At 47.5% G+C, this 22930-nt stretch overlaps 1 protein-coding gene across 1 annotated transcript in view; it reads left to right on the top strand.

Annotated features, from left to right (window-relative positions):
• BICDL1 (BICD family like cargo adaptor 1) overlaps nucleotides 1-22272 on the top strand; it is a 44909-nt gene extending 22637 nt beyond the window's left edge. Inside the window, exons 3-10 of the mRNA XM_065646639.1 lie at nucleotides 6830-6946; nucleotides 8920-9066; nucleotides 10018-10197; nucleotides 10507-10725; nucleotides 11890-12033; nucleotides 15295-15425; nucleotides 17873-17993; nucleotides 22072-22272. Coding sequence (XP_065502711.1) covers nucleotides 6830-6946; nucleotides 8920-9066; nucleotides 10018-10197; nucleotides 10507-10725; nucleotides 11890-12033; nucleotides 15295-15425; nucleotides 17873-17993; nucleotides 22072-22272 — 1260 coding nt within the window. The remainder of the gene's footprint in view (nucleotides 1-6829; nucleotides 6947-8919; nucleotides 9067-10017; nucleotides 10198-10506; nucleotides 10726-11889; nucleotides 12034-15294; nucleotides 15426-17872; nucleotides 17994-22071) is intronic.
• The last annotated feature ends 658 nt before the right edge of the window (nucleotides 22273-22930 follow it).

Here is a 22930-nt window from a genome sequence, read left to right as displayed (position 1 = left end):
CTAGGACAGCCTGCTAGCATTACGCTTTATTACCCTATTCCTCCTGCCAACAAGCCCCACATTCAGCACCTCGTAACAGACACCAGTGCTGGGAGCCACTGTGCAAAGCTGCCTCATCTCCCACACTCCTTCTGCAAGCAGGATTTGCATACAGAGAGCAAGAGCCACTGTGCGCACTACTTAGCATTGCGTGTCCTCCGGGCACACTTTGTCCTCTGAGTTATCTCCAGTGCTAATTTATTGCAGCATTCGAAGCAGGGAGCCTCCAGCAGGCCCTCCCGCAGGAAGCAGGCTGACTCATTTTTCCACACGCTGTATTTTCCTCTCCACAAGAGCCAAACGCTTCGGTCAAGAATAAACCACAAAAAACACAGAGGGTGGTGTTGAAGCACCTCCTAAACCACGTGCACAACCCACATCCAGTTGTGAAACCATTTCTTTCATTCAAACAATGAACCTAGAGGCATTACACCCAGCTAGAGTTGCCCCCACATGGTACACAACTGCCTTTGCTTCTGTTCTAAATCACAGATCCTAATCCTGTCAAATCATTTAGCCTAAGCTAATGGGTTTTGGCCTCAGCCAAACAGTTATCCAAGTTAGCACTTGCTGAAAAACAAGATGAAGACCACCATTTTGCATTCGTTGCTCTAAGCCCTTTGCCAAAGCATTCAGATGTTTGCCTTACAAACTGTTTCTCGTATATCAGCTAGCCTTGTGGGAAGGAAAAAAAAAAAGAACAGTTCCATTGCCAGAAAAATCTTTACTATCTACTCTTTCACGCTTTGCTTAATGATGCAGCAAAAGTTTACTATCCCTATTAAAAGGATTTTTCAAGGACGCTTCCAGAGAAAAAAAAAGTAGCAGTGCCTTATTGTGTCTGAGTATTAACAGCAGTTATCTCTAGCAGCACTTCCAGCCTTGAGAAACATGGGAAACAACCGAGGTCAGCCAGTGCAAACTTCTCATCCCCCAAAACAGGCAATCCACGTGCCAGTCTGCTTATAGCTACTGGATAGGTCTATATTATATGGCACTATCCAAGCACATTTCCAGTCTTAAAAATCAATTTTTTTTCTAAAAATATCCCATGCGGTCTATGTTGTTGGTCTCTGCTGGATGTTTACAGCCAAAATATTTTGGAAGTATTGCAGGTTTCCTGAATTCTCGTTTTTCCACACAGCTTCTTCAGGCAGTGGCAGCTCTCACGCCAGGACCAAAGCTGCTACGTACTTTGTGTAGTTTAATTTCCCCACAGCTGGGCAGGAGCAGAACAAGGGGTGAAGCAAGGAGAGAAGGATTCGGCCCCACCACATCATTTGGTAGAGGTGGGGACAATTCTGGCCCTGGCCATGGCACACAATGCTCCCCGGCTCCCACGTCCTGTACTGCACTGGGGAGCGGTGGGAACAGGTCCTGTGGAGAAGGCTTAGCTGGGTCCCCCCTTCCTCCTCCTGCAACCTTGGTGCTCACGGGGCTGTTTCTCACATTTTTTACCTCACTCATCACTGCCAGACAGTGTTTTGTCCTTTCTTAAGTACATTTTTGGAGAGGCGTCGCTGCCAGGCGCAGCTGTGCCCCTCAGGGGAGCTGAGCTGAAACCGGCTGGAACCGGCCGTGTCCTCCCCTCAGAGTGGTCCCACGGCCCTGCTGCCCAGACACCTAAACCGAATAAATGCCACCACTTGCCGTGGTGACACACATATTTCAGAACTGTCACTAAAATACGTGCTCATGGCACACCCTTCACAAACTTCACTGAGAACATCAACCACAAAAACAATCTCTTTGCACCAAAATCGAAGTGGCACCGTTGCAACACTGCGAAGGTGTTTTACCTCCAATTCCTCTAATGATACATGATCTCCCTGTCTTTATCTCAACCCGTGAGCTTTTTCATCTTATTTTCTTCCCCGTCGTGTTGTGGAAGGGGTCTGAGAGAGCGGCTGGGTGGGCGTCTGGCCATTGCTCTTCTCCCTGTGTGCCATGGCATTGCCATAATGGGGCTGATGGTGCCACATCCCAGGGACCGTCCGTCAGGAACATCCCTCCTCTGCGCACATAAATCAGCAAATGCAAACTGAAGCCTTCAAAAGGTGACAAAAGGCAAGCGCCACTATTACGAAAGCACTTTCTTGGATAGACTTATGCTTCGAGTAACAATTTGAAGTTGACCTGAATGAAAAGCTTTGGTAAAAATCTCCCAAACATTCCCAAACTGGGCAACCTCAAGGTATGCAAAATATAGGTGGTTGCTCATGGCATCAGCGTGCCAAGGGCTGGAAAATAGCCATGGCCTCACCTCTTTCTTGGCATGGGTCAGTTAACCCAGAAAACCGGGCTTCCCACCACTGCCAGCGGGCACCAGGGAGCCGGGGTGCTGGCTGTGGTGGTGGGGCAGCAATCCCAGTCCTCGCCAGCCAGATCGATGTATTTATTTTAATTGTTCTGAGACAAGATGTTTGTTTTTTCCTCCTTTGCTTGCGACTTGGTAGCCAAATATATTTTCCTCTCAGAGAAGAGCTGGGAATCCAGGAACCTGAAGCCAGGGGAGGCAGCAATTAGTGGTTTGGAGTGTTAATGGTGCCACAGTGGGAACAGGGAGTCCCTCTAACTCCGCTGTTGGCAAATTAATAAAGGGGCAACACGCTCTCCTGAGTGTTACATATTTAGCACTAATTAGGACTTCTCTTTTGTAGCTATTTTAGGCAATAAAATCTTCAATATCCTTTGTTAAATTTGAATCATCTTGTTTGTAGAAGCAAATTGTATGGAAACATTGGTTTCTTCATCCAGCTACAGTCTATTAAACTTTTGCCATTCTCCTTTCTGACATGACTTATGGCTGGATATTTTGTATGCAGTTAGTTTTATTTAGCAAATCTTCCCCCAAAGAGGATTTTCTTTGAATGAGACTGACCTACAGGCTGTTCATTTCTCACAGTCCATCCCAAACATTTCCAAGATCCCCTCTTCGCAGGAGTGTCAGTGCTTCAATTTATTTTTATTTATTTATTTATTGCTCGGATATTCCAGATGTTAAACCTCATGGAGTTATTGTAACTGGCAAACCATATTTTTCGATGAGATATATAGTTTTGTGTATCTTAGCATTTCAGAATTAATCACGAGAGAAACTTAATCAGGTTTGTAATGAAAAAAGGCCTTTAATTAGAGCAGAGGCCAAAATGTCCTCCTGGTCTTGCTTTCTTCTTGCACTGCCCAAATCTCGTCTAAACCTTGCCTGAAGTCCAGAAAACAGATCTCACAGTTGATTGAATATATCTTACTGTGAATTGATGTCTACGGTTTTGCAGATATGTTTCAAACCCTGCCTGTTGGCTGTGTTGGCTAATTTGCCTATACCCAGGAAATTAATTCTTTCTTAACTACAGAGCAAAGCTATGATGTTGGGCGATATATGTCTGCCTTTCTGGAAGGAATATTACTTCTCTGTAGCAAAATCAATGCATCACTAAATGATTGACATAGCCACAAAACATTTTAGCTTTTAATGTGTAGGAGAACACCGATAGGGAAGAGAAAGCCCTACAGTTTACATAATGAGAGTAGAGCCAGACTGGCTGAGGCAGAAGAAATTCACTTCAACAAAAGCTATTGCTTATTTGAGCAATGAAGGGAAAATGCAGATAGAATGTTACACCTTCTGATAACGCTAAGTAAAAGAGGATGCTAGGAGTAATCATTAGCGAGCTCATGGATTAAAACACATATGTACACATGCACGGGACTGTGGAGAACCCAAGTAGACACTGTATGAAAATACACCACAAAGCCTGACAAATAGCAGAGACTGTCAAGGTAGCTTTCCATAAAATAATGCCAATTGATGTTAAAATCTAGACTTTATAATCAATTAGAAATGATAGTTCGGCAGCAGTATTAATAACCTCTGAAACAAATGTAGCATGAAAAGGGGGTTTCCATGACCAGAGCTCAGCTCAGAAGATTTTTGTCTCATGTCTATAAAAAATCAAATCTTTGCAAAGGTGAGACCAAAGGCATCAGCCATTTCCCTATCTAGAAGAACTGGATGAAGACTTTTTCTCATTCTCCTGTGGAGGGAAACACGTGATACCCTCATCTCTGTTTACTTCTTTTAAACGGCTGGTCAGAGAGAATATTCTACACCGAATGAGGCTAAAGAAGGTATTATTTTTACTTTACTGCATGAGATAGGATGTGAATGGTGTATGCTGAGGTGACACTGTGACATCCTGTCTTGCTTTAGAGCCCTAAACACTAACAACAAGTGAGTCCTTTCTTCCCTCCATGTGGGCTATAACAGCAGGAACAAGATGTGTGAGTGTGTAAACTGAGCACCAAGTAGATAAATTCCAGATGATAATTTAAAGCTGGTAAATACTAAGCAAGCAGTCTAGTACTGGAAAGGACCTTTGAGGTCAATTCATTTCCCTTCTTTTGTAGGTAGCCCTCTGAAAGAAACTGCATGATAAAGTGATCCAGCTCCACCACAGAATTAAATTTTGCCATCATTTCTCCTACTGTAATGGTGAAGGAGGAGGAATCCTACTGCAGCTCCTTGGAAAAGTAGAAATCTTCCTATTCCCAGCCTTAATATACTCTTATCCAGTTTATTCACACCATTCTTTCTGCCAAAATTGTGCTTCTCCTTAAATAGCGCTTCTTCCTTCTGTGTCCTTATCCGTGATGTATTTATAGGGAGTCCTCTCTCAGCATTCATTGCATGAGATAAAACATGCCATCCTTTTTTAGTCTCCTTTCATATAACAGGCTTTTCATGATCTGGATCACCCTTGCAGCCCATCCCTTCACTTGCTTCAATCTGAGCATAAGGACCAGAACTAGCAACACCAGCTATATATTGTCTTACCAGGGATTTTTACACTGCCATTAACACTCCCTTGTTTCCTACCGCTGTATTATACATTTACACTGTCTATACATAGAATTGTTCTAGCATATAAATTATGTTATACAGTTAACCGTCAAATACTGGTGTGTCATCTCATCTGGTACCACTTGTGCTCCTTGGAAGTGTGGTCAGCATCTTGCAGGCAAAATCCTTCGATGCTTTTCATCTGGTGCTTTTTCATCCTTGACAGCTCCTGCAGAGTATTTCAGCATGAAGATGTTTCAGCAGTCTTTACAAAAGCAAGTGAATCATTCAAAAAAAGCACAATCCATCCATCTTCTTTAGTGTCACCAATTAATAGCTGCTCAGGATGCTTTGAAATCCATAGCTGCTTAAGAGAAGAAAAATAACCAACTCTTTCCTATAGTGCTGTGCTATCATTATATTTTGTGTACTCTGCCTGTGCAAGGAAGCTTTTTTAAATTAAAGGAGGTGAGTGTGATATGCAAAGACCTCTGATGTGAGGCTTTTAAGAAGAGGAAAAGATCAGTTATGCTAATCCAGGATAAGAAGGGAACTAAAAACCAATTGGTTGTTGGAAACTATTTCTCATTCCAGAAGGCAGTGGCAAGAGCCCGGCTGATTTTGGTGGCCACACTTCTGTCTTGTGCTGCCCGTGCAAGCAAGTGGTGTTGGGGGCAGCCACAGTTCCCTTCACTTGATGGAGCTGGAACAGCCTTTCGTGGATTATTTTGCTGCATACTGTGCAAATAAGGGACCATTTTTAAAGGGGGGTAGTGTTGCCTTTGTGGGCAGCTCAGGCTGGGTCTGTGTGCTCAGTCCTCAGGTCACAAGCTGCTGGAGCAAAGTCGTTGCATCCTTTGGTGGAGCTGCTGCCTTGGGCTCTGTCAGCCAGAGCACCCTGAGGCAAAGCCTGACCCACGTTTGCCAGATGTAAGGGTGCTCTCCCAAACCTGCCCACAGCCGCTGACCCCAATGCAGGTTTTCCCCTCTTGCCCCCGTCTCTCCCTCCCATCTCACCTCCCTGTTGAAGGCATTGTGGCGGCTGATGGCGTTTGCCTCTTGAGGGGGAGCAGTTCCCTTCCAGCTAATCTGCCAGAGGGGGAGGTCTGTGCCTAAGTGTAATGGAACCTGATGGAAGCTAATTAAATAGAAAACCATCCATTTGTGCTGTCTCATTAGGGATTTGTCATGAAAACCTTATGTTCTCTTACAAGCCTAAACAAGCGTGTTCACTATGTAAAAATCAGCCATCAAGCTGTCTGGAGAGTAGTTAACGTGTCCAAGTTGTCATTTATATAGGCTGCCTGCAGCCTGGATCCTGCAGGTAGGAATGGCCTTTCCCCTGTCCTCAAAACACCCACATAAATGGGGCATCCCTCTTTCGGAATGGGAACGAGGGCCAAGCCCAGCAATCCTACACCAACAGCCCTCTAGAGCGGATGCTCCTCCGTCTGGCCCTGATGGGAGCCAGAAATCAGAGGCAAAGAGCACTTGTTATTTTAGAGCTGTGCCAAAGATGTTCGGAGGTTTAGAAAGTGTAAATTTAATAGCAGTGTTTCCTGGGGTCTGTGGCGATTCCCTGGCCTCTGCCTTTGCAAGTGGCCTGGTCTAGTCAACCACAATCAGGCTACTATTTTTGAAGAAAATTAAGTTCCCTGCAGGGCATAGGAGTCATCATGCTATTTTGTAATGGAAGAAAGTTACGGGCTGTGTCCCTTTGGCTCCCCACAGAGAAAATCAACATGGTCTAAATGGCTGCTCTCCTCAACATCAGTTCAGGATTAGCTGTTCCCTCATCCAGACTCTGCAGGCTTCAGAGTTTCTGCCAAAACTAGGGCTTGCACAAAAGTCATTTTGGGGCAGATCTTCCCATGGGTGGGAGGAGAGAACTGCTTTCATTCCATGGAATGACCCCCTGGGATAACGGCAGCTGGTGTCTCCTTGCAGGCGTCGGAGGTGGAGCGGCAGCTCTCCCTGCAGGTCCATACCCTCCGGGAGGACTTTCGGGAGAAACACTCCTCCAGCAGCCAACACATCGTGCGGCTAGAGAGTCTCCAGGCTGAGGTGAGTCTCCTGTGCTCAGCCTTGCTCCTTCAAAAGGCAGCCAGGATGGCAGCTGTGGGACAAAGGACTCCCTCAGCAAGAATTTTTGCTGCAACCCAGGGCTGGCTGGGGTGACATGGGCCAGCTTCAACCTTGGTCACAAGCACACCTGCAAAATGAATGGATGAAGATCTTCCAGGAGCTAAACCATGGCTGTGCTCTTGCAGGACTGCTGCCCAGTACAGATTAAACTCTGGGGCATGGTGGGAAGGTCTGCAAGGTTGTTTTATTTTTTTCTGTTTGTCATGCTTGCAAAGAAAGCAGCAGTCCTCTCCTGCTTCTGAGCCCTGCACATGGGAAGGCAAGGAGCCCCTGCTTATTTTAGCTCTGGTCTATTAACAGGAATGGTATTACCTCCCTTCCTTTTCTCTGATGAGGGTCACTGAGGGACCATGTATGCAGGAACTAGAGGGGTAGAAGGTGTCCAACTCTATTATCCTACTACTTTTTTTATTTATAAGCTGTCTGGAAGAGCTTTTCCTAAAATCTCTCAATTTCTTCTTTTTTCCCACTCCCACCTGCTCCCTGCTGGTCCCTCGCCTTTTCTTCCCCTCCCCTTGGTGTGGAGCAGCAGGTCCTTGAAGTAAGTATGGATGCTCAGAAAGGGTTTGCCTGCGTGTGCATCGCTGTCATCATGCATGCCCGTCACCATGCATGCCTCACCTTGCCACCTTACCTCCTTCCTGCCTCTTGCTTTCCAAATCCTTTTCCCTCTGTGTCCTTCCCATGGCCCAGGGCCCACAGCAGAGTGATGGGTTTTTCTGTTAGATGGTCATTCACAGGGTGTTCATTACTGGTTTGGATACCAAAAATGAACTCTGGATACAATCTCTGTGTTATACCTCTTATTTGTGTCATATTCTTTTTTCTCCAACCCACGCAAATCATGATGGTGGTGGGAAGAGACATCTCAGAAACCATTAGTCACCTAAGAACAGATTTCTAATACCTACAACAACCTTTACCCTGCAGAAATAGCAAGTCCACACACTTTGCTAATATTCCTTCATGCAGCCAAGTCTTTCCAGCAACCTGGAAAGTAGCAAAAGAGAAAAGGTCCCAAAGAAGCCAAGAAAGCAGTGGGAAGTGTCTGAATTTGTCTATGGTCCATAAATTGAAAGGAGGCCGTAGGGAATATTTAGGGTTATACTGGACTGGTAAATGCCATACCCAGTCCCCAGAGGACCTGTGTGTACTGGTCTGGGAAAAGGCTCCATTTTCTTGGTTAAACAAAAAGTGACCTTGGCTAGTGCTGATTCATTCTGTGCACTGTCCCCAGCTAACTGAGAGGTTTTGCTTGGCACATTGTCCCACTTCACCTGAAATCACTGCCCTTGACAATTAAAAGAAATGAACCAATTTTAAAGACAACCGATCACTGAGAGACTAAAAATAGCATGGCACAGAAAGGAGTCTTCACAAGTAAAAAGACAGAAAAATCCCTGGCGAACACGCAGCAATTAAGATCAGCAGATGGGCGGTGCTGTGGAACAGCCCTGCGGGGAGCAGGATCCCGCTGGCTCACCCCGTGGTCTCCAGCACCCATACAGGAGAAAATATGGCCATGCTCACATGGGTACCAGCCAGGAAAAGTAACTAGTTTTGCCCAGTCTTGCAAATTTTAGGGTACAAGGGGTGGGCAGGGCTGGTCTCCGCTTAATCCATGTGGACATTTCTGCCTTCTCCCTGGCTTCCTAGCAATGCACACCCAGCCCCTTTGGAGCTGCCCATGCAGCCTGGGGAAGGAGGAGATTCCTTTCAGAGCCTTCCTAAGCTTTAAACCACACACATACATACAATTCCTCTCATACAGGTACAGAATACCTCCATGCATACTTTTGCTTTTTACTGTTTCATCTCTTGGGAACATGATTTCCCTCCTCTCTGCTCCTTGGAAAGTGCAGGGTCTTACACCGCCTCTCTTTCCTCCGCAGATCAAAATGCTGACGGACAGAAAGCGGGAGCTGGAGCATCGCCTTAGTGCCATGATGGAGGAGAACGACCTGCTCCAGGGAACCGTGGAGGAACTGCAGGACCGAGTCCTCATCCTGGAGAGACAAAGCCATGACAAGGATCTGCAGGTGAGGAGGCAGCACAGGACAGGGAAGAAGAGGGAAATGGAGTAAAAGACATGGTTTGGGGTAAATTGACCAGGAAGATAATCAGGAACTGAGAGACAAAACAGCTGGAAGAATAAAATGACTCAAGTAGGCACGGCAGCAAGCAGGGTCCTGAGTATTCCACATGGGGATAGATAACAGGAGCTGCAATGGGGCATCTTGACAGCAAAGAGCAGCTTGGGAGGGAGATCTGAGCAAGGCAGTGGGACACAGTGCTGGAGAAATGAGATAAATGTAAAAAGAACAGAGAACTGTGGTTGCAGTTCATTTTACTTAACTTTTTTAGAATTGGCTTCAGAAGGGACTTCTTTATGCTCCGCTGTCCCAGAGGGCAGTAACTGGCCTCGTGGCTCTCACTGCTCAGATCGTTTCCCACAAGTCCCATGGTGTTCACAGCCACGTGTCACCAAACACCACTCCCTGGAGAACAGCTGGCACCTCTAAGATTTCAGGCATCTTAGTAGAGAGCAAGATTTTTCTTCCTCTTTTGTGGGTTGACAACCACTGGATGCCCAACTTACCAAAACAGCCCTGAATATTTTTTCTCCTTTTTTATATATGTGTATAAATTCTTTAAAAACATGTCTATATTACTTTTCTTTTTGGATTCACTTACTGCCAGGTTGTTTTCAGCCATTTTTTTTACCTGAGTCCCACAGTGTTCCTCATTTTGGTGCTGATTTACCTGCTATTTTTATGTTTCTGGAGTCTAAACAGTGTCCAATGATGCTTGGAGATTACTAAGCTCTAATAAATAGCAATACCAGCCAAGAGTACTTTCCTCCTGGCTGGGAACCCTCTTTCGTGGCACCCATTCCTCCCTCTCAGCTTCTCCACAAACCAAGAGATTCATCCAGTCTGTATCACCTCCACTAATATTTTTTTTCCTGCTTCCTTGACTTTCTTTGCAAGCTGCACCAAAGCCAGCTGGAGCTCCAGGAGGTGCGGCTGTCCTACCGGCAGCTGCAGGGGAAAGTAGAAGAGCTCAGTGAGGAGAAAAGTCTCCAAAATTTCAATGCAACCAGCACGTCCCTGCTATCCGAGATAGAGCAGAGCATGGAGGCAGAGGAGCTGGAACAAGAACGAGAACAGGTATTTGCCCTCCAGCCCCTGGGAAAGCCCATGGACCTTTGTGGCCAGCCCCAGAGAGAGAGCGAGTTTAATGCATTTGATATGCATTTGGAGCTGAACCAAAAGCCAGAAAACTGGGGTTGTTGTCCCAGCTCTGGTATCAACATCCTTCTGACCATATGAAAGTAAATCTCTATATCCATTTCAAAACCAACATAGCAAGCAAGACAAAGATTTGTGAGGTTGGGTGATCACATGCCCCACTTCACCATGAAGAAAGATCTCCATGGTCTTGATGTTCCAGGCTAATGTCAGGCTCTCTCATTCCAGCTGAGGCTGCAGCTCTGGGAAGCTTATTGCCAAGTGCGATATCTCTGCTCCCACCTCAGAGGAAACGACAGCGCAGACTCAGCAGTCTCTACAGACTCCTCCATGGATGAGTCTTCAGAAACCTCATCAGCCAAAGATGTCCCAGCTGGCAGCCTACGGGCAGCTCTTAGTGAGCTGAAAAGACTGATACAAAATGTGCTGGATGGGGCAGACTCCACGGTAAGTTGATGGTACAGGGAGGCCTTGGCTTGTGCATGTCCCCTTGCCCAGGTGACAGAGCTTGCTGCAGGTTCCTGCTGGATCCTGAAGACCCCGGTCCCAGAGAAAACCTCTGTGGCCCACAGAGATGGGCTGTCATGGTGCACAGCCTGCTCTGTGTGTCTCGAATGCTCAGCCAAATGCCAAGCCAGCACATGGGGTTTCAGCTCGCAGTGGTCAGACCACCATAAGCTCATTGCAACCGTCATTGATCTGGGAGTCATTCTGGAAAATTACTGAAAGTAGGCTTTCTTTGAGATTTGTGGTAAGTTGGAGTTTCAACATGGAAGTATTGCAGATTGTCTTATACATCACAGTTCAGTTATTTCTCTTACGGTTTTCCTAACCTTGCTTTATTAGCAATAGTATCACAAAAACATCATAACCCAAATATGGGTAGGTTCTGCCCCTGCAAATTGACACTGAGTACAAATGTCTGGGCAAGAGCTGCCAAACTCAAATCCATTGATGGGTGAAGGGTTTTGCTGACATACGATGGTGACTGCGGGGTATGGCCCTGGGGCTGCTGGGGAGGAAGGAATGGCATGGAGGACCACTCAGCATCCACAGGAGTGCAGAACTACAAGGAAACACCCCACTTTTTGCAATGGCTCAATTCAGGCCCATTTCCATCACCCGCAAGCTGGTTGCATTGCCAGTGTGACTTATTTGAGATGACGTGGTGAAGAAGATAGTGCAGACCCTGCAAGTGCAGACCTGCATGGGAGTACTCACGCCCCTCATTTCGGTACCTGTAGCAGCTGGTAAGAAGGCTGAGCATAGAGATGAAGTTGTATTTGTTAAATAAAAAATAGTGAGTCCTGCAAATGGTCTACAAACACAGAGCCATATGTTTCCAAGTGATCAGTAGGTCTCTGTAAATTGGGTTTATGCTAAGGTGAAAACATGTCTGCATGCTCTTTTTATCATGTGTAGAAACACTACCCTTGGCTCAGCATGTTTCCAATGCAGAGGTATATGAGAACAAAACTGAAACTCTACCAAAGTCACATTCACACTTTCTTCATCCTTGTTTAGTATCCTCCATCCCAAATCTGTATCAAATTAATGCAATTGCCTTTTTTAAAGTGAAATCTGAGCAAGAGATTTCTCTCCCGCTCTCAGAGCTCTCGACGAAGTGATGATGACACCTTAGAGGAACAGATCAGGCGAACAAGCGAGGATTCACGAGCCCTGAGGGAATTAATGGAGGGAGAACGGGGAAAACTGAGGCAGAGTTTGGAGGAGCTGCAGCGACTGCACAGCCAGGTTAGCAATTCCCACACTTTACATGTGGTCTTGTAACACCAGTATTCATTCACCAATACATACCTTCTGTGGAACAGATCAAGATGATAAGTAACCCAGGAGGATTTGAGCCAAAACCAGTTGTGGTTGGATGAGGGAATCTCTGTGAGACCCAGTTGCAGAGGCTTCATGCATTTAGGACCAGATTTTTTGACAAGTTGTCTGGGGCCTATCCCAGACATCATCTCAGGCAGGCAAACTTCCTTTAAACCTTTCCCCCAGTCTGTTTCACTTAAATTCTTCTCAGTAGAAGACCCCAAAGTATAAGGCTGCTTGATATGGCGTAGTGGAAACTCAGAGGTATCCAGTCCGACCCATCTTGCTTGCACTAAACCCTCATAAGAGCTATATACAACCACTGGATGGACAAAACAGTGCTGCTCTGCTGTACATGGCACAAGGTTTGCCTCCTTCCACAGCACCATCACAAAACTCTCCTAAATGCACATGCAGAGAATCTTAATCATGGCCAACCTGGCACCAGGCAACACCCCAGGGCCAACAGACAATGTCAACAGCAACAAATGATCCAACCCTGAAACCAACAGCAAACCCAAAGCACAAAATCACACTGCGTGTGCACTGAAAATAGCATCATCCGTGTCTGAGATCCTATGCCAAAATCAGCAAATGGAGACAGGCAGGCAAAGAGATGCCCTGCGATCCTTATTTCTACAAGACAAGTCTCCAAACACTGGAAGGGTCTGGAGGCTGCTGCAAAAGCAACATTTGACACAGCTGCTTGTGCAGCACCAGCTGCATTGGAGCAGGGAATGGGATTAACACCCTTGGCTGGTCTTGCCAGCAGTGCTGTATCGCTCTTTTGCCATATCCTTTCAAGAAGAAAAAAGAAAACACATGCCTGTTCAGAAAGTCAGCACAACTTGGGGTCTGAGAGCCTCATGTAGGGCTATGGGCCCTCTGACTATGACGCCAAAGAAAAAAAGAGTGAGAGCATCATTAAATACTGCTGGCAGTGATGGCTGCGTGTGTTTGAGATGGGAAGCAGTCTTGTCGACAAAGCAGCTGGTTAGAGGCAGATCGCAGTGAGGAGCAGCCCTGGCACCCGTCCCTCCTTGAGGACTGCTCCTCTCAGCGAGGTGGCCACCACAAGGGACACCTTTGAGGGTCCAAACTTCTGCCCCCAGTGAGACATGAGCCCAGACACTCCTCTGGCCATGCTGCCATAGTCCTGCGCACCATCCCTGGTGCCCCTTGCCCTTAAACACACCTGAGATGGAGGAGACACAAGAGCTTGATCACTGTGACTTGGCTACCCTGACAGAGACCACTAGAGGCTTATTCACAGATTTTGAGCGACCACCTGTATGTCTGGATGCAGCAACTCCTTCCACATGCCTTGGCAGGACACCAGGAGGGAGCCGCACTTGGTTGGTCTTTGCTGTGGCTGATGTGTCCAAACTCCTCAGCCAACAAAGACGAGAGGACCTGCCCTGGATCACACATCTGGACCCCCATCTCTGCTTTTTGAGGTCTCTGACTATGAAAGCTCTGAATATTTAGGGAGCAAAGGGAAGACTGTGGTTCTACTTTCTTCTCACACATCTTTGTTATATGGAGAAAGATGGGGCGTAAGTACAAACCCAGCAGACATTGCTCTCAGAGTAGCACTCCAGCCTCACACAGCAAGTACGCATCTCCCACAGCTTTTGCCCGTAGCCCGGCTTTGCACTTGCTCAGAGTTAATAATTATTCTCATCTCCCATAGAAGAGACAACATTGTCTTAATTTCAGTGCTAAAGAAGATCATCGACATAGATGAAAATCTGGTCCATCCAGGGCAGCAGTGCTTTGCTGCCTCCGCACCCCTCTGTGTTGTCACTGGTATTGATACAATCAAAGGGCAGTTCCTCCTAAGTTTTGGGACCTCATAGCACCACACACATTCATTGCTCCTACCTGAGAACAAGGTCAGCTGGTGGAGACAGGAATCGCCCCTGCCTCTGACTACACTGAAAAGTGATTTCACGCCTCCTGCCTGGTCCGTTTCCTCCCTTGTGGCATCCCATTCTTACCTGAAACACAGACAAAACCAGCTAAAACCCCAAACACAGTTTTCTGGGGGCCTCTTGATCCACTGTCCCCTGGGATTTCAGCAGAAGTGCTCAGCACCTTTCCCAGAGCTCCCACCACTGCTCTCCATCACCTCATTGTTCTGAGGTGCATCCCATGCTGGGCTGTGTGGGACATGGCTCGGGCAGAGCCCTCCGATTCTCTGGCAGCTCCAGCACACAGCGGGGAACTTCTGCACACAGACAGGGCACGTTCGCACCCACCGACCCAGCCGTGCTGTGCTAACGGAAGATTCTCCCACGCCGCTGATGTGATGAGCCCTTTTTGAGTGTCTGCCCTCTATTTAAAGATTTCTTTGAGGCTTCAAGCGCTACTGAGCTGCATTTAGAGAAGGGAGGTGGGTCAAACGCTGGAAGGGTTTCCAAGTGGTAGAGTAGTGTAACAGAGCATGTGTGTGCCATAGACAAAGAAATTAAACATGTGTGAAATATTGCAAAGCTGTGCTAATGTAATCTTTGCGTGATTTCATACCCTATTAACTCATTCTGTACAAGACCAAAACGATAGATCATTTCTCAGACTGTTTAAGACTCTGCACATATTTTAAAGTCTAATTAAAGTTGTAAGATGTGCCAGTAACACCTTCATGGCATTAAAGGGAATTTTTACATCCTTTGTCTTCAGCTTCAGACTACTTCAAGAGACACAATGGCCCTCCCCCAAAAAAATCTTATTCGCTGCTAAATGATGTTTGCAATAATTTAACCCTGGAAAGGTCAGAATACAACAGGCAGACTCAGAGGATGCACGCACAGGACAAACCACCTGGCGAGGGGCAATATTTCAGCACTGATGCCGTAGATGATTTAAAGCCATTGGGACAGCAAAGTCGCAGGCAGGTCCCACCCCACACAGCTGTGCAGCTTTCGGTGCTGTTGCTGCACATTACTGAGGCCATCCTGGTGATTCACCTTGCTCAGACCAGCGCTGTCAGCATCCTAAAGTGAGCCAGCGCATTTCATGGGGGTTTGCAGCAGCACTAACAGCCCCCTCTCAGCTGATACAGCTTCTCTTACAAGCAAGGGAGCTCATCCTCCAGGTTGGCCCACATGGCTTTTTATTTTCCGATCCACTCATGGTTAATTTACCTGAATAACTCAGGGTTTCACACCTTCCCTCTGCCCACAGGTCACGCTGCTGAGCGTGGAAATGACGACTCTGAAGGAGGAACGGGACCGGCTGCGAGGTGCTGCTGAAGACAAGGAGACAAGTGAACGGCTCCTGCAGGCCATCAGGGACCGAGATGAGGCCATTGCCAAGTAAGTGGCATGAACAGCCAGAACCAGGCTGGGCTAGCAGTTACAGAATGCCTAAGCACAAGATGCTTCCAGGCTGATTTTTTCCAGTGCTGGTCTGAGTCACAGCAACAAGGAGAAGACTTCAGGGAATCAAATGGAAACACTAGGTCTGCCCTATTTGCCATATTTTTCTTCTTTTGCTCTTCCAGACACACAACTCTGCTTTCCTGCTCATCCCCATTACAGCCCTGCTTGGGCTTCTTCCCTAAACCTCTGGTCACTCGCTCTCCTTTCCTGTTTCAGGGTCTTTTTTGCATCTCCAGTCCTGCAGTTCTCTAATTTTCCTCTCAGTTCTCCCACTGTATTTTCCCCATCCTCCTTGCAGACTTGTGCAGTTTTGCTACCCCATAGCCCCTTTCCCCAGCTCTGTGCTTGGGCTTGCCATGCTGCCCTGAGCACGCTTTGCCCCAAGGAGAGGGGCAGAAACATTCACCCTCTGTGCTCTAGGTAGAAAGAATACATCTGATAATCTCTTCAATAAGATGATGGGCCAGGACACCACTAGTCCATCTCCTTATGGAAATGCCTAATACTCAAGCCCTCAGCAAGAGCTGGAGCATAAGAGCATTGCCCCTCTGCAGATGTGGGGAGCTAAATCAGCATGCACAGTCCCTTCATGTATTTTTAAGTGACCCAATCACCTGTGCTGCTCTTGCCTGGGTAGCCGGCTACCAGATTCTCATCGCTGTGCTCTGTAACACCTCCATCTGTTGGCAAAAATCAGGAGCATCCCAGCTGCACTGCCGGGTGCAAGAGAGGTGGTTCTGACATTTCCAGCGCGTGTGGGTTGCTGGTTCTGCTGTGGCTATGGCAACGTGCTGCTGCTGTGATAAATCCCCCGGTAATATCCAAGCAGCAATGGGGAGCTTCCCAACAAAAGGCTCTTTAAGGTGCTCAAACCCACAGCCGGGAGTGGAAGGGTACAGCTTCTCCACGGTGGTTAATGACCCTGCTGGGACAAAGCGCTTATATTTACGGCTGACTGTCCTGCCACGGCAGAAGCCCAGAGAAAGAGGGATGTGACAAGTGTGCACAGGTGAGTGGTGGGTGATTAATGAGCAGAAAGTAGCTGCAAGTGAAAGCAGACAAGAGTGTCTTGTTAGAAAAGGAAGTGTCTCTCCATAGACCGAGCAGGCTGCTCCCAGCTCATGATATGTTTCCCACCTCGCACCTCAAGGGTTAAGTCATTTTTGTTAAAGCCCTCCTGAAAAAAAGCCTTAACTCTGAACAGAAATAAAATCACTGCCTGAGGCAGACATCTGGCATGGAAAATTTTTAGCTTGAAGCTGAATGTTGGCAACAGGGGAAGCAATAGGAAAATAGGGTCCTAGAATAGGTGGTGTTAAGCAACCACTACCTGGAATATAAACACAAATTCCCAAATTGCTCTTCTCCAGGGGAGCACAAGGGAGCTATTAGAAGGCAATGAATTAGCTACACTTAATAACATGCAATTATTTCTCCTGAAAATGTTTGCAAGGAAAGATGGTTCCCAGCAAGCCATGTTTCAGTTTCCCATCACACAGCAGTTAATTGAAAACCTAAGGTTTACGCTCACTTGTGTGCTCCCAGCACAGTGAGCAGCATTTCCCAGCTTGGGCAGCTTCGGAAATTGCTCCTTCGTAGAGGACAACCCCACTAGCCAGGAGCAGCACCCGGGGCCCTTGGGGCAACCTTGGCCATGGCATTACAGGCCCAGTGGCCACCAAATGGATGGCAAGAAATGCAGCAGTGTTCCCAAGTGGCAGCACAACCCCATTGAAACTGGGAGCTTTACTTAAAGCATAGTATTTAATTCAAACAATTTTAACCGTTTGTCATTCTTAAAAGGCGTATCGGTGATAAACTTTCTTCCTTTACTTCTTCCTTCAATCAAAGTCTTTAGAAACTGAAAGCAGAGTTGTACTCTTTGAGGGTTTTTTTTGTTTGTTTATATTGCAACTTATTGATCAAGTCAGAGACAGATCATTTGTTTTGTAGAAAATACCATTTCCTTTCCTATGCATTAGTAAAGAGAAGAAAAGGAAAAAAAATATTTATCTGTAGATTCTACCTCATTTTAGATCTCAATTTTTATTTGCAGATCCTGCACATTATCCAGGCACACTATATTACCTTACACAGTAGTGTATCTACCTTTTTCTGTTCTTCATAGTGTACTTACAAGAAATCTGCTGGTTTTATAGTAATGATGTCTACAGTTCTGTCCTACTCTTCAGGTGAATAGGTTGTCCAGAACACAACAGAAATGAACAGCTTCGGATCTGGGAACTTGGCAATGAAAGAAATTGTTGACTTCTCCTCAAGGATATGTTTAACACTTCCTAAAAAAAGCCAACCAAACAAACAAAACAAAAACAACAAAAAAAGAAAAAGTCACATGCCCCAATTTCTCTCTCTCCCCCCAGGAAGAACGCAGTGGAGGTGGAGCTGGCCAAGTGCAAGATTGACATGATGTCCCTCAACAGCCAGCTGCTGGACGCCATCCAGCAGAAGGTGAACCTCTCGCAGCAGCTGGAGGCCTGGCAGGTGAGCAGCCCTCCAACACAGCAGGGTCTGGGTGGCATGTGGCCCAGGAGGCACCCTTGGGTGACTTCGCCCTGCTCCCCGTGGGTTTGCTGCATTCTCAGCCCAGGAACCCATAGGCAGGAGCGTTTGCTTTTGGCTCTGCAGGAGCCAGTGACGCAGCGATGCTCAGGGGAGTGAAACCCAGCCCTCTCCTGCTCAAAGCCTTTCAGCTGTGAGCTCCTAATTAATTATACAGGACTAGCCATTTAAAATGGAGAAACAAACTGTATCTCATGGCTTCATGGAGCATGGGTAACATACGCTGCTGTGGCCTGGGGAGGGAAGGTGTCTGTGTGAGAGGTGTCCCTGGGCAGGCACAGCATGTCCTTGCATTGCCATAATGGAGCAGAAAGCTGGGAAGCAGAGAGCTTGTGGTGATTGTTTTGTGGTATAGCTGCACTGTTTTCATCTACTCGGAAGATCTGTCAAGATGGAGAAGCTAAAATCCCAGCTCTCCACCAAGGTAAAAACTCCAAAACCCCAAACCCCCAGCAGTTCAGCGGCTGCCCTGAAGATCCTCTACTTGGGCCAGTGGGGAAAACCCATGTAAGAGGCAGAGAGCCCTTGAGAGCAGACCAAGCTGTCTCCTCCCAGAAACCAGCACCGAGGGAGGCTACTTTAACAGAAAACATGAGAAAAGGTCTGGACCAGTTACAGTATTTTGTTGCAGACCGTGGAAGACCCTGACTCTACTAACAACCAGCCTGACCAGTAGAAACCTCTCCCATACAACCTTGCTCCTGTTTCTTTTCTTTTCTTTCTCCTGCTTACAGTTTGCTTCCTCAGGGCTTTTTACTATCTGGCTCCTTTGGTTTCTGATCTAGTGGCCTTTCTCAGTTCCTGTACCAACAGCTTTAGTCGTACACCCCTCCTGCCTTTGAGGTGAGCTCCCTGCACCCTCCCCAAGCACCCGCCATCCCCTCGCCTGTTCCATTCGCTACCACCATCACCCACATCTGTCTTTGTCCTCACCATCATCTGACAAGAGAGGCCAGTGGCGGGTCTCCATCACCCACCAATATTCCGCACAGATACCCCCGCCACCCCAGCACCCAGCCGGGGGCAGCGTTCAACACCCCATGGTAAGGGTCAACCCCCCAGGTCACTGCGGGGAAAGCAAGGCTGAGGCGCACGTATCATTAATCCTCTGTATTCGATGTATCCAGTACCTGGAAAACTTCTTGAAATACAGAGTGGGGTTTTACTTGTCAGCCTCATGATCTAGTAAGTGACATGCAGTGCTCTGCATAGGAGCTGTCTGTATCCAAGCTCTGCTTCAGTTTGGATGGGTTCTATACATTGAGACCTATTTACTAGTACAGTCAGTATTTAGTGCTGGAATATCCCCAGCTTAGGGTTTTAACAACAGGCTTTTGCTTTCTCACTTTATGTTGTCCAGTTGCAGCAATACAGCAACCCCAATCTTGCTCCCATCAGCTCTCTGAAAGGAGGATCAGGCTCACTAGCACTGCAGAAAGTTGTCTCCAACATACTGACCTAACGTATTATTATGCAGTAGCAAAATAGTTTCCAAGCGCCTGATGTCCCCAGAACAGAAGCTCAACCACAGAGACACAAAACAAGTCAGGTGATTTATGTATTTTGGGGACTATTTTGCAAAGCTGAATGTTTCTTATAAAATGGGATGAGATTCTCTGCTTTAGCTGGGCATAAATAGAGGCTTTAATCTGATAAAATTTTGCTCTTGCACAATTCTAGTCTGCACTTTACCAAGGACCATCAACAATATGACAGTTTTCTGTAAGCACATAATCATACCGGCCATCACATACGCCAGAAGCTAAATCCTGCACATCCGAGCCTGGCACAGGAGTGGATGTGCACCTTGCCCCCGTGCCTAATCTGACCCCCACTGGTATTCATCGTTACCTGACCAGGGGCAGGAGAGGCATTACTGGGAGTAGGGGAGGAACATGGAGCAGAGCTGGAGGTGAAGAGGTGTGCTGCTCTGAGCGCTCAGCGACTTCAGTGCAATAGCAGCAGTGGCACCATTAGGTTACAAAATGCTGCGATGCCAGCAGAGAACTGCAGCCTGCACAGCTGCAGCCACCAGCCTCCGAGGTCTCCTTGGGCAGCTTCAACCCTTCTCCCATGCAAGGGGGCCCAGCTCCAGCTCACATAGAAGATACACACCATTTGCACCTTCTTCAGCCTCACCGTTTCTGCAAAGAGCAGAAACTCCTGCCCAGCACTCCCAGACCACACCGATACTGAGTTATCCAGCTTTACGGGATCAATTTATCAGGCAGGTCTCATCCTGCTGCTGTTTGTCCTCCCTCCACATCCCCAGACACTCCAACACCCCTGTCCGGTGCCAAGGCCAGGAGCGCAGCTCTGCCCCAGCCTTGCCATATATTAATACATCTACCCCGAATCTCCACAGCCAAGCACTGTGCTCTCTGATTCATGCATCAAACAGACAGGGACCTGAACGCAGTGCACTCTCAATAGTGCTTACCGTACTTTTATATATATATAAAAAATATTTTTGCATCTATATCTATATATAAATCATACTCATCCCTTATTATGCGGTTAACCAATGACACAGATCTGCCGTGCTGGAGCCTGGGTGTCTACTTCATTTTCCAGAAGAGGTGCCTTCCAACTCCAAGTCTTATACATTTCCATGTGGCAGCTTCACCTCTAGAAACCTGTTTCACCCTAATGCTGTGGTTTACCTTAACCTCTTCAACTCTCCCCCTGTCTTTCCCCTTCCCAGCCCTGCTCCAAAAAGATCAAAACCTTCCCCAGTCCACGTAGCTCTGCACCCTTCTGCTTGCCCAGGGCAAGTCCCCATACTAAATTCAGGTCCTGGCCACGACTGTCAGTCCTTTTCCCTGCACAAAATGCTGCAACAAGACAATAGCCATTGTTCACATTTCCAGTCCAAGTTGGCTGGTTTTATTCCACATTGAGCTACAGAGCGGCTGGGGCATTCCCTGGGTGATGGCAGCACCTTCCCTTTGGTCTCAGGGCTGCCCTGATGGGCTGCCCTGCACTGAGTGCCAAATGAACAGCACTTCCACCACTACACCCCATCCAAACTATCCTTGTTCTCACCAGATAGTGCCCCCAGTCCCGATCAAGGACCAAAACACTGGAGAAAGTTGATTTCTCCAGTGGGACTGGTTTGGGTGCACACGTTTTCACTAATCTACAGTTTAAATATGCAATTATAGCAGAAATAACGCATCTGAAGGTTGAAAATTAGTAGAATGGTTAGCCAGGTTTTCAAGGAACACATTAGCATGTCGTTAGTGGCAACAGAACTTATTATTTTGTATACAGCAACTTCACTGTGCTGCAAACCTGGATTAAACCAAAGCATTTCTGGTACATCTGCAAAACCACAGTGCAGTTGTTCATGGCAAGCTGTCAGTCAGAGAGCTCCCACCGCTCTGCTGGCTCCAGGGGAAGAAGCGGGTCTAAGGAACAAGCACATTCTCTTTGGGAGGTCTGGTGCAAAACCCAGGAGGGGTCTGGCGTGCCCACGTCTGGCCCCAGCCCCTCGGCAGCACCTTCCCCAAAGAAGCCCCATGAACAGCAGCTGTGCAGGCGGCTCTGTCGTGCCCACCTGCTTGCTCCACATGGCAAACACACGCACCCGCTCAGGACAGACAGACATCCTTACATTTTCTGGCATTTGCTTTCAGCTGCATTTGTTCTCGTTTATTTATTTCTCCCCGCAAAGGAGACATGCGCAAGCTGCAGACAGCAGAGAAACGTAGTTTAGGGGTGTCAGAGTCCCAAGTGGGGTGATGCTCCTCTGTAAGACTACCTGAGCAATTTATCCCTCAGAACTGTGTGATTTACCCTCCTCGCTCACTAAAGAGCCTCCCTGCAGCAAGCAAGGCTGAGCCTGCTGCCAGGTGGGGAGCTCGACCTGTCCCCACTCCCGTCATCCCTCCTCCATCTCATCACAGCACGTTTCACACCGATTTCAGCCGTGTCTCCGTGCGAGCTCCCTTTGAGCATCAGCTGCCACTAACACCTGTCTCCTCTCCCTCTGCCACAGGATGACATGCACAGGGTCATTGACCAGCAGCTGATGGACAAACACCCGAAGGAATGGAGCCAGCTTGCTTATTCCTTCTCCAGTGGCTACGGCGCAAAGCAGAGTGCCAGACCCTCCCCCGTGTTCAGGCCGGAGCAGCAAGGGGATGAGCCCGTTGGGGCAGAAGGGAACCGGCTCTTTTCCTTTTTCAAGAAAAATTAATTTGAAAAAGAGAAACCTCTCCAACAATTCCTGCTTCAAGATGGGGAGGGGAACAGCTGTCCAGCTTGCTGATGGACCCAACTCTGATCCACTAAGAAAAAAAGAAGGGGGCAAAGGAGTTAACACTTGAGACTCTGCACTATTTACACCGCACCTGGTCTGAACCAAATGTTTACATGAATTGGAGATTTGAAAAGTGATGTGATACTAATAGAAAGAAACTTTTTGTATTCTTTAAGTGAAGCGATAAACTTCAGGGTATATTTTAGGCGCTTGGACACAGTCCAGTTTCTGCTGTGAAGAATAATCTGATTGTCTTAAAAGCATTCTCATGCTGGAGAAGGAACTAAGCAGCCCCGAGATAAAGCAGCAGAGGGGATTGAGAGCTGCCAGCACGGCAAGCACAGGGGGAGGAAGAGGGCTGAATGCAAGAGAAGAGAGGGGAGTCACCTCCGGTTCTGGCAGCTGTGATATCCTTCGTCCATCCCACTGAGACGGGAGTCGCTCTGGCCCCAGCATTGCCGTGTTTGGACCAGTGTAGCTTTCTCTGTGGTGGAAGTTGAGCCCTTGCTGCAGATCCTGCCTGGGTGCTGTCTCCCCTGCAGCTCTGCAGAGCTGTTCACTCCTCGCTGGGCATCCAGGCTCCTCGCACGTCAGG

The sequence above is a fragment of the Caloenas nicobarica genome, chromosome 16, assembly GCF_036013445.1.
Source record: "Caloenas nicobarica isolate bCalNic1 chromosome 16, bCalNic1.hap1, whole genome shotgun sequence".
In the NCBI taxonomy this organism is placed as follows: Eukaryota; Metazoa; Chordata; class Aves; order Columbiformes; family Columbidae; genus Caloenas; species Caloenas nicobarica.
Note: the sequence above shows the minus strand (reverse complement) of the source record. Positions and strands in the feature narration are given on the sequence as shown.